Below are 14,683 nucleotides of genomic sequence, written 5' to 3'. Positions count from 1 at the left end.
TACATTTTAATACTAAAGTACAGCAGTTCTAGGCTTGTTTTGCAAGTCCCATCTACCCTACTAAACCATAGATAGTGCATAGCACAATGGGGGTTTAGGTCCATCCATGATTAAATTGCATTTAGGCCGTTGGCGATATTAGCTAATTGGTCTATGTTTCATGTGAGCCGAGGTCGAACTGGATGTTGGCTGCCCAGGAGTGGCACAGGAGTTACTGGATAGTGAATGGTTGAGACATTGGATTTGGAGGTTATTGTGATATTGACTTTAACATGGTTGTTGCGTGGATACATAGTGGAGGTACAGAATGAAGTGGAGTTGGTCAATGGGTGCACAGTAATGAGAGAGTTGTGGGCAACAAGAGGTAGGCCAGGTGAAGAATGTGTGGGAAAGCACCTTAGAAGGACAGGTAGAAGAAATGAAGTGAGGGTGTTTGTAAGCCAACCAGTATCTGGCTAGTACAATAAACATAGCAGTAACATCTAATTTACAGTTTTACATTGGCTTGACGGCAATGTCAGAAAAGAAATTCACATTCACAGCAGTCTTACCTTCACAGTATCAGCCTTCGGCGGGGGTAAAACTTTACCACCCTCTTTACCCTAGAAAATTAATATACTGTCAGTTACTTACAAATTGATAACAGTACGCAAATAATCTGTAAAAGGCATTGTCTTGGTATGCTGATTACTTACATCCAAAAGATTTCTGTATTTTGGTGGAATTGAGCCTTCCCGCTTGCCCAGTTCTTCTATGTGCGTGGCAGTATTTGCCTCCTAAGGAACAACATTTTTAGAGGTTTTAAAAAAAAGTTTTATAGAAATGTTTGTGTGTACATTTGGCATTTCTGCAAGGCAATGATTAAACTGGAACTTCAAAGGATGTTCAACATTAACTACGGATCAGCAATCATGTGCTTATTTCTTACTCTGAAAGGGCCACTTTCAAACAATTTGGCTGAAAAATATACACCATGCTGTTCAATGTGCAGTGTCGCAGCACAGGCGTCCATCACTCGTCATGAAGTACGCATTCCAATATAATTTTTGTAACAGATGACCTGAAAATAGGGATATGGTTTATGTAGACCAAGAGTGTACTTTACATGGGCCAGTTAACAGTCACCATACTTCACTGTCACTGAGTCATCATCATTAGCTGGAATTGAAATGCAGGTTTGAGGAAATTAGTTGTGTATCATGTGCCAATATCCTTAGCCAGACATTACCCCAGAGACCAAAGGATCAATGCTATTTGTTTATATTTCACACATTCATATTGGAACATCTACAGGGCTCCTTATTGGAGTATTAGAGTTGGTATTCTTTCCTAATCCATTAAGACACATATCAGCATTTGTCTCAAATGAATGAATTAATTGACCTTAACTGGGTATTAAAACGGCAATTGATTTGAAAAACATTTTTCTTCTAGTTAGAGTGGCGTTATTTTATCTAACAGACGAAGATATTTTGAATACATTCATTCCAAAGAACGTTGTTATAGTGTCTTGCGATTTGGTCGTGTTTGTGAATGGTATTCGGTCTTTTGATGATTTCTCTCTTATAATGTCGACAACGGATTGTGCATGGGCATGTTTTTCGCAATAATGCATGGGTTTTACCAATTTAAACTAGTGGATCTAGGGTACATGCAATTATAGAAGAAATATATTACTCTACTTAGTTATCAATCCTTTGGTAGCAAATGATTCAATCAATGTTCCCTTCACAGGTAATATATGCTATTGATATATTTACTCATGCCTTACTTTCTTTGTTTTATACACACTACTGAAAAAATAAAGTAAATGCAGTATCTTAGGAGATGTCTATTGATTTATATTGCTTCTGCAAGCATGTGCGAAACGTCCGGAGGGATATAACCCCCCAGGCCTGGAATTCCTAGAGTCAGACAGGATTTCAAATCACAGCAAACATGTGTTCCTTTTCTCTTCTCTTGATGATCTTTGAGCTAAGAATGTTAAAGTCTGTGGGAGTGGCAAGAACGCAACATTGGTGATGTTGCTGCCCTAATTATTCTAAATATATCAGCATTATTTGAAACTGACAAACATCCCATCCTTTTAGATGTTTGGAGAAGGTTGTTTTGCACTAGCATGGTTTCAGTCATTTATTTTTCAGCTGATCTTAAAACAAGCATTTGTAATGCAATAGGTCTCGCATTCCTGAAAGTTTTAGCCATTAGCACTGCAAATAATAATGCAACGCCAATAGCCCAAACTTTCAGTAATGCGAGACCTATTGCATTGCAAATACTTTTTTTTTTTTAGGTATGGTTAGGGTAAGTGATTTGCCCAGAATCACAGGACGTCGAACGTCCCTGCCGCGCCTCGAAGCCGGTTCCCCAGCTTCGAGGTGGACCGCTCAACAGTTAGGCCACATCCTCTCCTACAACTTCAAAGATATTCCAAGACAACCCTTTAGCTTCATGTTCAAAACTGGTTAGATGCTTGCCAACATATAAGCGATCTGTGACGCACCAACTGAATTCAATCTTGAAGCAGCCGGCAATGTTAAAATTAATAACATAAGTTTGCTTTTTAAAATGTCACATTCACGTTGATTCAACAACTAAAAGGGGATGTAACGGGTTTTAGATGCAGAGCACATTCCACTGCTCTAGCGACACCTCCAATGGCGTAAAAATTACATATTTGTGAAGAGACTCCGGACAAGATTTTTCTTCATCCCCAATTACTAAATGTAGGAACTGTTGGTTTCTTAAGAAGAATGTTCTTTAGGAATAGGTTGAATCATTTGTTGATAAGAAATCTATAATCAAACGTCATCCATCTGTTAATTTTATAAATCTAAAAGAAGGTGGACTAAGAAACGAAGAAAGTGCAATAAAGTGGCTATCTCCTGTGAGTTTTGTGAGTGAAACAAAGGCTCAAGCATGTAGAGGACAATGGATGTATTGTTTCTGCGGTACCTTTCATTAAAGCACTTGATGAGAGCAAATGGATAAAGAAGGGTTTTTGGTATTTTAAATGAAATGACTTTAAGCAGAAAACAAATGGTGGTGACTTTTCTAAATTTCTATTATTGCAATTGATTGAACTTAAAAGAAATCTGGATTCTGATTTTGAATTTGATATTCACATTTAATATATACACAACACAGTATAACCCTGTTTTTAAAAATGCAGTGCACTAATCAATATGTTTTGCGCACAGACGTCAACAGAAAAACAGAGATCTTATTACATAAAAATGCAGTTTGCCCTTTTGGTTCCTCTGGGTGGAGGAGGCTGAAGGAGTCAGACTAGAGAGGAACTGCTGCTAAATTGTTCACAGTCCCTGGTCGAACAGATGTGAAAGTGGTCGGGAACATATACTTCCTCCTGTTGGTTAATGTCGGCATGGCATTCTATCTTCTGACATGCAGACCTGCCTGCACTTAATGGAACGCGGTGTCTGTCTCTAAGGAGGAAGCAGGTATCCCTTGGATCACACCCACATTATAGCAGGCTTTGAGAATTACAAGTGCCAGATTTATTTAGCAATATTTGCATGGGGCATCTGTAAGATGAGCACCAAATCCATTCTAAAGTGATTTATTTTGTTTGTTTCTGTTTTTATTGGTTCGAGTAGTTTTATAAAACATTTTTGAAGTTAGCAACACAGTCCCAAAAATTATTACCGCAGTTGATCAGATATCTAACTTCACAGACTGCAGTCCCTGTTCTAGTGCAATTTTAAGAGTAATCCGATAGTTAAAGTGGTTAATATAGCACTGAAAAAGCAGGTGTACAACGCATAGGTTACATGTTTCAGCTCCTTTTGTTTGATATACCCTTTCATCCAGCTGAGGTCATTGAGACGAGCAACCTTTCTTTTAGTAATAGCATGATAAAACTAGCATTGCAATGTATAGATGACAACCACCAGGTAGGTCATCAGTATAAAGGCTGGGTAATCCCCACCCAGGCACTCACACAAGGGGGGGTTGCGCATGAACCAGCACCATAAATTGTGAACAATTATTGCGTAGTAGTATTGCAAATTACATATGCAGGAGAAAACCACATATGCCTTAACTTTGCAGGTCAGAATGCTTTAAAATACGAATTAAAGGCATGTTATTATCCATCCTTTCTGAGGTTTGGAACTCAAAATTGGGAGGTAATAGTGCACCGGAGAAAAAAAGATAACTATGTGTCCAGTAATACCATCTGTTAATACAGCAGGCATTAGATTAGCCACTAATGTGGTTTTAGCCATTTACCAGAGAGCAACAGGTGAGATTTTGATCAGTCCCGCTGGAGAATTAGAATAGGGTTCACTACTGTTAGGTAAGAAAGATTCAAGGAAGAAGAATTCCAGCGTGGAAATTCGTGAGAAGGGCAGAAGAATAGGAAACCAGAGGAGAGAGCGTCGGAGAACAGGAAGCACGTGATGGCTCCTATGTGGCCCTTAGCACAAGGTGACTCAAGTTAATGGGGAATAACTGCCATGATTGCCTGGAGCTCAAAAAGAGAAGTCATTAAACATAAACCGGTAGGGCACGCGCTGATGTACAAGCAGAAACAGCGCACAGCGGTAAGGAAATGGTGAGTAGAATTGTACGTTGATGGAGAATAGGTTGGTACAGCACTCCATTCGCGTGTTCTGTTTGCGAGGAGAGTGCTCTCAGTCAAGTTTACTGAAGAAAACCTCGTTAATGAGTAATTTAGCAATGACCGTGCACTGCGGTGGCTGTATTGGTGAGTGATAGAAGCGTCCTTGATTTAGTTTTGTACCTCCACTCAGGCAGACAAGTGTTGGATGCAAAGAACGGACCTACTTGGACAAAACACAAGAAGTAGTAACTAGGTAGTGACCACCATCTAGTGGTTAAGAATAATACACATTTACACGCAAAGGATTTTTTTTAACGTTGTTGTAGTTAGTGGCAGCACGGTCTACTTTACGCCAATATGGGTAGTTGAGGGGTGTATCGTCTGAAAAGGACCATTCCACTACCATTTGAAGTAATCCCCCCGTACAACATTAATCTTCGGAATCTAGAAAAGTGGACAACTTTGTATTGACATGTGGAGACAAACTCTATGGTGAACGTTTAGAAAGTGTGTGGGTACTCGGGCATTTTGTCGAAGACCGATGCAAATCTCTGTTTAATTGTTGTGGATACTAGGGCATTGTATTGGATATTGGAGTGAAAGGATTTTTTTTGTTGGTTTATCCAGTTCATACTAAAGTTGAAGTGAGCGTTACCAACCATTATGCAGAACGTTACTGCTTCCCCATTTTTTCTGTCTTTTCCAGATAAACCTGTGTCACAATTGCAAAAATGGAATGTATGGAAGGGTGTGTGGGTAATATTTGAGCGCAGAAATCAAAACAGCATTACTATTACACTGTTTCGGGTCATCAGGTGCTCTATCTTTCTTAGTTGTCAAAGGAGGATGTCAGAGAAGGAAGCTTCAAGCTTAAATGAATTTAAAGTTTGTATTAAAAAGCTTGATATTCACTATCTTCCATAGGTGAGCACAATTTTAGAAAGATATAACTCTGGGAAGAGGATGCAAAGAGAAGGTGAAACTATTTAAACGTAAATAACAGATTTACGGAAAATTGCATCCTCTTGTAAATTTGGTAACATTGTGGAGTTGAGAATAAGAGACCAATTAATGCTTGAAATAAATATTCTTATGTTTTAGAGGAAGCAAAAATGATATAGCATTCTATCAAGTGTGTAGATGTAATTAAAAAACCAATAACAAGAGGGCAGAGAAGGTGCATATGGTGAAAACGAGTCATATAGAAATTAAAGAGTAACTGTAAACCAGAGAAAAAAATCTAAAACAGAAAAGAAATTTGAATTTGAAGGAAGTGTTTTCGTTGTGGGGAAAAGGGGCAATTAGCAAAAAAAAAAAAACTGCCCTGCATGGAAAAGTGTATATAAGTCTTGTGGAAGAAAGGCATTTTTCAGAATTGCTGAAAGAATAAGCCTGTGTCATGTGAAGTTTGCAAAGTGTATGTAGTGGGGAATGCAACTGTTACTGATTCGGATTTAGAATGTGGTCAGATAGTATTATAAATTGACAACAGCTGAAAGAATAGTCGCATAAATAAAATAGTAGTTGAAGGCAAATGTTCTTGAGCTCAGGAGCAAAAATAACACTGATTTCTAGGATTTGTTTTGAAAAACACTTAAAGAAGAAGATCAAACTTTTTAAGCTTGTCATTAGATCGTGAGATTATGGGAACGAGCACATCGAATTAGAGGGCTACTTTCCATGATTGAATGAAGGAGAGATATGTGAGTGGTAAGATTTGTGCGTCTTCTGAGGGAGATAGTATTTTGGATTCATCATCATCATAAAATCTTTATTCGGTTGACCACAGCAACATAAAAGAGCACAATAAATAAGAACATCTCGATAAAACACACATCTACGATACAGAATAAAAAAGTACAATAAACAAAAAATCTGATTAAAAGACATCATATACAGTGAAATGGTAATCAGTCAAGTCTAAAATGTCTAGACATCCAGGTAGCCCATAAAAAACTGACCATTGCAAATAAAACATGATCATTAGGAAGCAAGAACAAGTACAAAAGAGCTGGTCGTACCTGTATACAACTTAACGTTTTTAATAAAGGAACTAAAAACTGCTAATCACAAAACATAACAAAATGCAGGGTGTCTTGCAGGGATCAATTGTTGCAGCTGCAGGATGGCCTACATCCTGAGGGACCGAACTACAGGAAAAAGCCAGGAGATTATATAGTTGGCCAAATCAAAACCTGTCTAATAAAAATCTATCTCTTCTGTTGGTAACCTGGGCTAGATAATGCTCCATATCCTGGACTGTTCGGAATATGTCCATTCTCCCTAAGGAGGCAGAAGCTGCCTTCACATAGCCTAACCAAGAAATACCATGTATGGCAGCAAGCCACAAACAATCTGCCAGCATCAGTCTATTGAGCTATAGATCTATCCTTGTCCAGATTTTTATCCAGAAAAGCAGAGGACCGAGAGTGACTGAATCAGCAATACGACAGCAGCCAAGCTCTAAATGGTCTGAAAAAGCTGGAGTACATTGTGGATGCTGAACCAGTCACCTTAAAAATAGTTTTTCTGCTGTCTGGATTATGTCCGTCTTTGCATGCCCCCAGATCACACTGCCATACTGAGTCTGAGACACAGGTTTAGCTTGGCAGATCTTAATTAGGACATAAGGAGACCCTGAGCCCAACCTACTTGCAAAACGGGCCACGGCCCCAGTGGTTTTAAAAAGATCAGCATGCTTTCCCTCAATTAGGGGCTTTCACTTATTTTTGTCATCAAAAAGTACTCCTAGATAGGGAAAAGATAAAACTTTGCCTGTGAGGACCCACTTTAAAGGTCTTAGAATTAGTGGATCGTGGGCCAATGTCATTACATGGGATGTAAGAAAATTCACCATCAGATCCAAAATGCCCAAAGCAATTTGATTTACTTTCACCAGAAGGAGTTTGGTCTCATGTTGGATCCGAATAGTGAGCCTCCCAGAATTTCAAAGAATTTAAACCACAGTGTACAAACAGCTGAGAAAGGCCGTAGTAAGGAAGAAGTTATACAGCAGATCCACAAAGAATTCCCAGATGTGTGGGATGAGAAAGTCGGATACTTAAAGGGTTACGTTCACTGTATTTGTCTTCAAGGGTGTCGGTCTGAAACAAACTGTGTGGCGTCCTATTTAGGATATGGCAGTGAATGCAGTCTGAACTTCAAAGAGTAGAAAATGAAGGGATTATAGACGTGGAGGGCACAGAGTGGTTGGCTCCAGTGGCTACGGCAAGGAAGGCCAGTGGTAAGCTGAGGTTGTGTGAAGATCTGAGGGAATTAAATAAGTATGTATTGGTTGACCAGTTTCTCATTCCCAACATTTCTGAATTGGCGAGGTTGTTGAGTGGGCCAGAATCTTTTTAACAATTGATCTCACTTTGGCATATCATAGAATTAAGCTTCAGGAGAAATCTGAACTTCTTACAGTGTTGGTTGCCCCATTCGGTACTTTTAGGCTTTCTAGAATGCCATTTGGGTTGTTCTCAGTGACATCTGTTTTTCAAAGGGCTATGGAAAAAGTACTGAAAGGAGTTGCTGGGTGTTAAAATGACATATTGGTTTTTGATGAGCAGAAATATGATGATAGAATAAGGGAAGTTCATAAGAGGTGAAGCGTACAATGAAGGATAAAATGTGCAATTTCAGAGAAATCTCAATTGTATATTTGGGTCATGAAATGACTGGCAGAGGTAGAACGCCTAAATGGGAGTTAGTAAAGACCATATGACAATTAGTTCACCTTCAACTAAAGAAGATTTAAAGAGTTTTCTGGGTACGGCAGACTACTACAATAAATCTGTGAGAGAGTTGGTGGAAAAATACGAAAAGGTTAGATGAAGAGTGAGAGGAGGCATTCACTAGCATAAAAGTACTACTAGTTTCAGCTCCTAATTTACAGAGCTTTGATCCACAGATTAAATCCACCCTCAAACTGGTGCTGGTTTTAAAGGGATGGGCATGATTCAGGTACAGGTGAATAATGAGAAATGACGAGAAAACCTTAGTGTTCATGTTTCGAAGTTTGACAGGACCAGAAACCCTTCATTATGTTATCAATGAAGAGACATTGTCTATGTATTGGGTAGTTAGAAAACGTAAAAAACGTTTTGTGGAGAAGTGAGTTTTGCATTAAAACAGATCTCAAACCACTCTGAGATTTTCAATAAAAAAAGCAATGGACACGGTTTCAATAAGGATAACTAAATGGGTTAGATCTCTTCAAGAACTCAAATTTCAGTTCGTATATAATAATCATGTAGCTGATTCTTTTTCACGTTTGGTATCAAAGGTGACTGATAATTCTGAAGAAGCTAGTTATGAGTAAGTAGCTGACACAAAAGTGTAAGACTGAAGAGAGCATCATTTTGGAGGCTGACTTGAGAAAAGGGGTAGAGGAAGACAACGTTCTGCAAGAGGTCTAATCTTGTGTCAATAAAGGTTGAAGAACAAGGATGATTACAATGAGGAATGCAGAAAAGTTTGGATTGTGAATGATTCATTCGTTGAAAAATTGGTCTGTGACAGAGGTGCCAGATTGATTCCACCCATATCCCTCAGAAAAGGGTTTATTTAACCCTTTGCGTGCTCATGACTAGCTCAGCTCGTCATGAGGCACGGTTGAGCGGCACTCATGATGAGCTAAGCTCGTCATGACCGTTGGAACGTTCACACGCGGGGATAATTTCCCCGCTGTGCTGAACGTTCCAAAACGGGAGTGGTCGTGACGAGCTCGGCTCGTCATGAGTGCAGCTCCACTGTGCCTCATGACGAGCCGAGCTCGTCACAAGCACAGCGGCGCTGCGCACGCCCCCCCCCCACCCCCCGCACAGCAGGTGAAACCGCCCGCAGAGAAGGGGTTAATTTAGTACACGAGGGACACCAGGATATCTCAAAGACTAAGGAGAGGTTAAAATGATGTTATTGGTATCTGGGCATGGCTCTGTGTGGAAATAGTTGCCAAAGACCATATGCAGAGTTCTTTTGGCGATATGGTCTTGAAATCTAGAGTTCAACCCGTGGTGATGCGAGTGATGGATGACTCCATGGAGTGATAGTGGCAGTGCATTGGATATTTTGGGTCTTGGCTCTTGGATCGGGGTTGCCATATACATACTGGCGGAATGTGAGTGAGAAGAGAAGCTCTAGAATGGAATGTCAGGGAGTTTGGGGGTGGTGGAGAGACTATGCAGTTAGCTAAGAAAAATGGGAAAGGTTGGAAAGAGGAAGGGGATAGAAGGGCTAAGGTATATAGGTTAACTCCACATTCTGTCAATAAGAGAATACCTCTTGAACAGTTTAGAGGAAGGAAGGCTAAATCCCTTGTTTTGCAATTGTGGGTGAATAAGAAGTGTGAATAGAACAGACGGAGTGGAGGAAGGGAGAAATATATAAAGGAAGTGAAAGCAAAGCATGGTTTGAGGTAATAAGGCTGTTAAGGGAACGGTGGTGGAGGTTGGTGGTTTGGTTCAGATCAAGAGACCCTCACCCAGTAAATAGGAGTGCAGGTTTTTCAGAAGTAAACAAATCGGTTTACAGTCAAACTGTTAAAAAATGCAATAAAGACAGGACTCACAGATATGGAATCTGAACAGAATTCTTATGTTCAAGCAGGGTGAGGATTGTGGCGAGTATGTGAGAGGGGAAAAGAATGCTGAGAAAGAGAATAAGAGCGAAGAACAAAATAACAGGGACCACATAGGAGGCCAACAGAGACGTAGCAGAATGATAAAAACCCCTAAATGTTTTGATGTTTATACAATGTGATTATGCATATATATCTAACTCTTGAGCATGTTTTTATCGAATTCTGTACAAAAGTAGGTTTCTTTGAGAGCAACCTTTGCATTTTATGTTAATCTGCAATGGTTTCTTTGAGCTTTACTTGTGATTTTCTCCTATTCTATATATTCATAGCCCCTGAAGTTAGATTATCTGTATTGTGCTTGGTTGTCATTTTGTTATTTTTGTTATTTTTTTTTTAAATGTGAACGTTGTGTTGCTTATTGTACAGGGGAAGATGTGTGGTATCTTTGATTGGGGTTTCTATATGCAGGCCAGTGGACTGATAGTGGGGAGCAGAGCTCTAGAATGCTGTGGAAGGGAGCTTGGAGGGGGAGAAAAGACTAGAGCAGTGTTTCCCAAACTGTGGGCCGTAAACCACTGCTGGGATGCAAGCCAAATTGTTTTGAATCGGGAAAGTCCTAGCAATACAGATGCCTTTATATTCTGTATTTATCTTGTCACAATTACTTAGGTTTGCAAACTCCTCTCAATTTGCAGTCAGAGAACGAAAAGTAAAATTAATTATGTGACAATCCTGCTGGGGAATATGACATTTGAAAGGAAAGACTGTAGGATGTCATTTTATGTAACCCAAAACAAAATATAAACACCTGTAAATGAACTGTACACATTCAGCATTAAAGAAAACAAAAATTAAGAAACATTGTTTTGTAATTGTGTGATGGAAACAATGTTTTAATAGGCGCAGAAGGTCCTTGATGAGGCAAAAATAATAAATTGTCACTGAAACCCGAGTTTCACATATTATCATTTGTGTGCGATATAGTTTTAGGAGTAAACCTGTATGTCTGTGCAAATTCAGTGACCATGCTATCTGTAAATGAAACTGCTCTACCACACGATGCTTTAGTTGCATTAAAAAAAAACACCCACCTCATGGCCATTAAAGCTAGGTGGGCTGCGTAAGTTTGTAGTATTAAAAAGTGAGTCTTGGTTCTAAAATGTTTGGGAAGGATGTACCATGTTACAACGCATACCATTACAACTACCTACTATTACAACGCGACCATTACAACGCATACCATTACAACGCATAGCGCTTTGAGGTGCTGGATAGTGGTAAGTATAATTTACTATTCCAACTCCAGTCCCCGTGGACACTAGGGAAGGTGTTGGATAGTAAATTATACTTATTCCCTATCCTAGAGCGCCCCCCAGCGCAATGCGTTGTAATGGTATGCGTTGTAAAAGTTGCGTTGTAATAGTAGGTAGTTGTAAAAGTTGCGTTGTAACGGGTGTATACCGTTTGGGAAGCACTGGGCTAGAGCACTGAGGCAGATCGATGGCTGGGACACTTTCTCCTGGAAAGTTTCCTCAACTCACTCATCTGGTCACGGTCATCATTTTGGAGTACCATCCTTAATACAGATGTCAAGGTAATATTTAAAAAATGTCCAGTGTTCATTCCTTCTTTAGTATGATAAAGCAACTACTGAAGCAAACTGAAAAAACAAATCTGTGGAAACAAACAGGATTTACTTGCAATATTTATAATGGGACTGGTCCTAAGCATTACATGCAATATTTACCGTAACTATTGGGCCAGTGTATACTGGAGATTCTGGAATGTTTTCTTCAGGCCCTTCAAGTGTACCCATTAGCTCATCTAAAGCGCTGTCATCTATTTTCCCCTAGAAAAACAAAAGGATAGAAGGCCAAATTAGATAGAATGCCAAGTTAGATGTTAAGAATCCATTTCAACAATGTGTAGCATCAATGTGTGTTTTCTGCAGTGCTTATTTGTGCTATTAATAACACTGACATTGCCCCAAATAATACAAATAACTCCATGAATAACAAAAAGCAGGTTGTAAACTCAATAGCTGGAAGGCAAAATTATATCATAATAGTGGTAGGGTTACAAGTGGTATCTTAATATTAGTAGGCTTACGACCTTGTAAAAGAACAAGATGAAAGCTACACAAAGAGAAAAGTTCGAACTATGGATTTTTCAATATTAAGTGGGCAGAAGTGGCAGGTATTCACTCACTGGTAATGATGTCCTGATAAGACAAATCACCTAATGTATTAAAACAGAAAACAACTGACCATTAAGTAAAGAAATGTACAAAAACACAAAACACAAATGCAAGAATTAAAAGATGAAAAGTATTTTAAATGTTAGAAATATTCAGACACTTTATAGATAGCCTAAGTCCCCATTGGTTAGTAATGTAAGTGAATATCCTGTACATTTCTTACATTAACCCCTTGTCTGCTGGTGACGGAACCGCTCCGTCACCAGCGTCGGTGGCGCTGTGCTTATGACGGAGCGGTTCCGTCACGGTCCGCCCCGCTCAATAGAACGCTCAGCGCAGGCGCGGAATTCGCGTCGCGCATGAGCAGCGAGCGGGCCATGACGGAACCGCTCCGTCATCAGCACAGCGCCACCGCAGCGGATGACGGAGCGGTTCCGTCATCAGCAGACAAGGGGTTAAAGGCCAGATATACGAAATTCCTATTTTACATTTCCGTAGGAAATGCAAAATGGCATGTACAGATTTACGACTTCCTAATAGCGATTCCTATAGAGTAGGAATTGCTATTAGAATATTGAAAATAGGAAATCCACCTAAGGGCCAAATAGGAACTCCAAACCCAAGAGCGCCTCAGGGCATAAGGCCCCCTGGAGGCACCCTGAAATTCGTAGTGCACATATAAGTGCACTTATGTCCTAAGGCACATTAAGATTTGCTTTTTTAAATGCATTTTTTAAATTTGCACATTTATTTATTTATTTATTTTTAGAGTTTTCTATAGCGCGAACTTGAACCGATCAGGTTATCAGAGCGCTTTACATAGCACCAGTTCCGTTACATATTGTCACAGCAGTTTACATAGAATCAGTTACATTGCACATTTCAGGATCTTGACCCGTTTATGTTATCAGAGCGGTTTACATAAGACAGCATTCGATGTCCAGTGCCCTCCTCCGCCGTGTAGCGGGGGACCTCATCCAGCCCTCCGAAAGTCGTCGAGCTGTCGGGACTAGGCTCCAGGAATTTCAGCTGACCTAGGATCACACGCGTAACAAAAGGTGCAAATGGAAAAGAAAAAAATTGCAAATGTACAAGAGATAGAATCACAAGAGGAGGAGATACACATGGATATACACTAGGCCCATACGAAAGGTGCAAATAGAAAGAGAAAAATTGCAAATGTACAAGAGGTAGAATCACAAGAGGGGGAGATACAAGCAGTGCTTAATTTGTGCCGGTGTTTCCGGTGCTTAGCACCGGCACTTAATTACCAGGGCCGGGTCTATGCATCTGCTGCGCACGTCACAGATTGATGTCTTTTAAAAATGTACCTTACTGAACTCGCAGCGTGTTCACGTCTCCAGAGTGTGAGTCACGGCCGTTTATAGTGTTGCGGCTGCCTGTGAGACTTCTTAACCAAACTGCCTGAGCCCAAGAGAAGATTCTTTAATTAATGTATAAGTTGATCAGGCTGCCGTGGCCCTTAGTTCAGTGCAGCGTTGATTTGACTGTTCACTTGCCGGTGGGCGGGCCGCGGGACAGACACACACTGATTTATTTGGGCGGGCTGCATTACGATTCTTCCTAAGGAGGTGGGGGCTGTGGGCGCAGGGCGCGCAGATTTTTTTTTACATGGCCACGCCCAGCACACCACGAGTCGTCCTCGTCAACGTCATTGAAGAAAGCCTGATCCGACCGATGACGACTTGGGCAGCATGTGCAGGCATCGCCACATTGATCAGCCTGTAGTACAGTTCTACTGTGAGTGTCTGGTAGGAAGCAGTCCCCGGCCGCCGCCTAATTGAACTAATCCGTTATTAAACTGAGGCTGAGCAAAGGCAGTGCTTGCAGCCATTGTGTTCCCCCACCGGCCAGCCCACCACAATTAACGGTAAGACGCTAAGCAGAAAACAACTGACTTACAGTACTAGTAGCTAAGCTAACTATTCCAATTTACTGACAAATATGCCGTGCCAAAACCAACGCTGTTTATTTTTTGCTAGCGTGGCGGTCCGATTGTTAGTAAGATCACCGGCATGGTGGGAAGCAGCTCGCCTCCATAAGCAATAGGATTAGCGGTACAATCTCGATATAGGGCCTGCCCCCCGGTTTAAGACTACAATTATGTAAAAGGTCATAGCCCTGCCCGCCCAGGCCCCCGCCCCTGGCTTGCTGAGATGTCTGTGTCCAACATCGCAGCTGGCGCGCAGGCGGGCACACAGTTTCCAAGTACACGAGGAAACACAGTTTGTTTTCACACTTTCACTTTCTCACGTGTGGTCACCGTCACACTCAACAAACTGCTTCTAGTAACACC

At 40.6% G+C, this 14,683-nt stretch overlaps 1 protein-coding gene across 28 annotated transcripts in view; it reads right to left on the bottom strand.

Moving 5' to 3' along the window:
* Positions 1-14,683, bottom strand: part of CAST (calpastatin) — a 641,814-nt gene that overhangs the window by 242,917 nt on the left and 384,214 nt on the right. For all 28 annotated transcript variants that reach the window (XR_015309292.1, XR_015309294.1, XR_015309295.1 and 25 more), the window contains 3 exons: positions 11,917-12,018; positions 696-776; positions 552-602 (listed from right to left, as the gene is read on the bottom strand). Coding sequence is in view for 24 of the 28 variants with exons in the window: in XM_086960931.1 (XP_086817057.1) it covers positions 552-602; positions 696-776; positions 11,917-12,018 (234 nt within the window). In the remaining 4 variants the exon portion in view is untranslated. The remainder of the gene's footprint in view (positions 1-551; positions 603-695; positions 777-11,916; positions 12,019-14,683) is intronic.

The sequence above is a fragment of the Lissotriton vulgaris genome, chromosome 3_1 (assembly GCF_964263255.1).
Source record: "Lissotriton vulgaris chromosome 3_1, aLisVul1.2, whole genome shotgun sequence".
Taxonomy (NCBI): domain Eukaryota; kingdom Metazoa; phylum Chordata; class Amphibia; order Caudata; family Salamandridae; genus Lissotriton; species Lissotriton vulgaris.
This window is presented reverse-complemented; position numbering and strand designations above follow the sequence as displayed.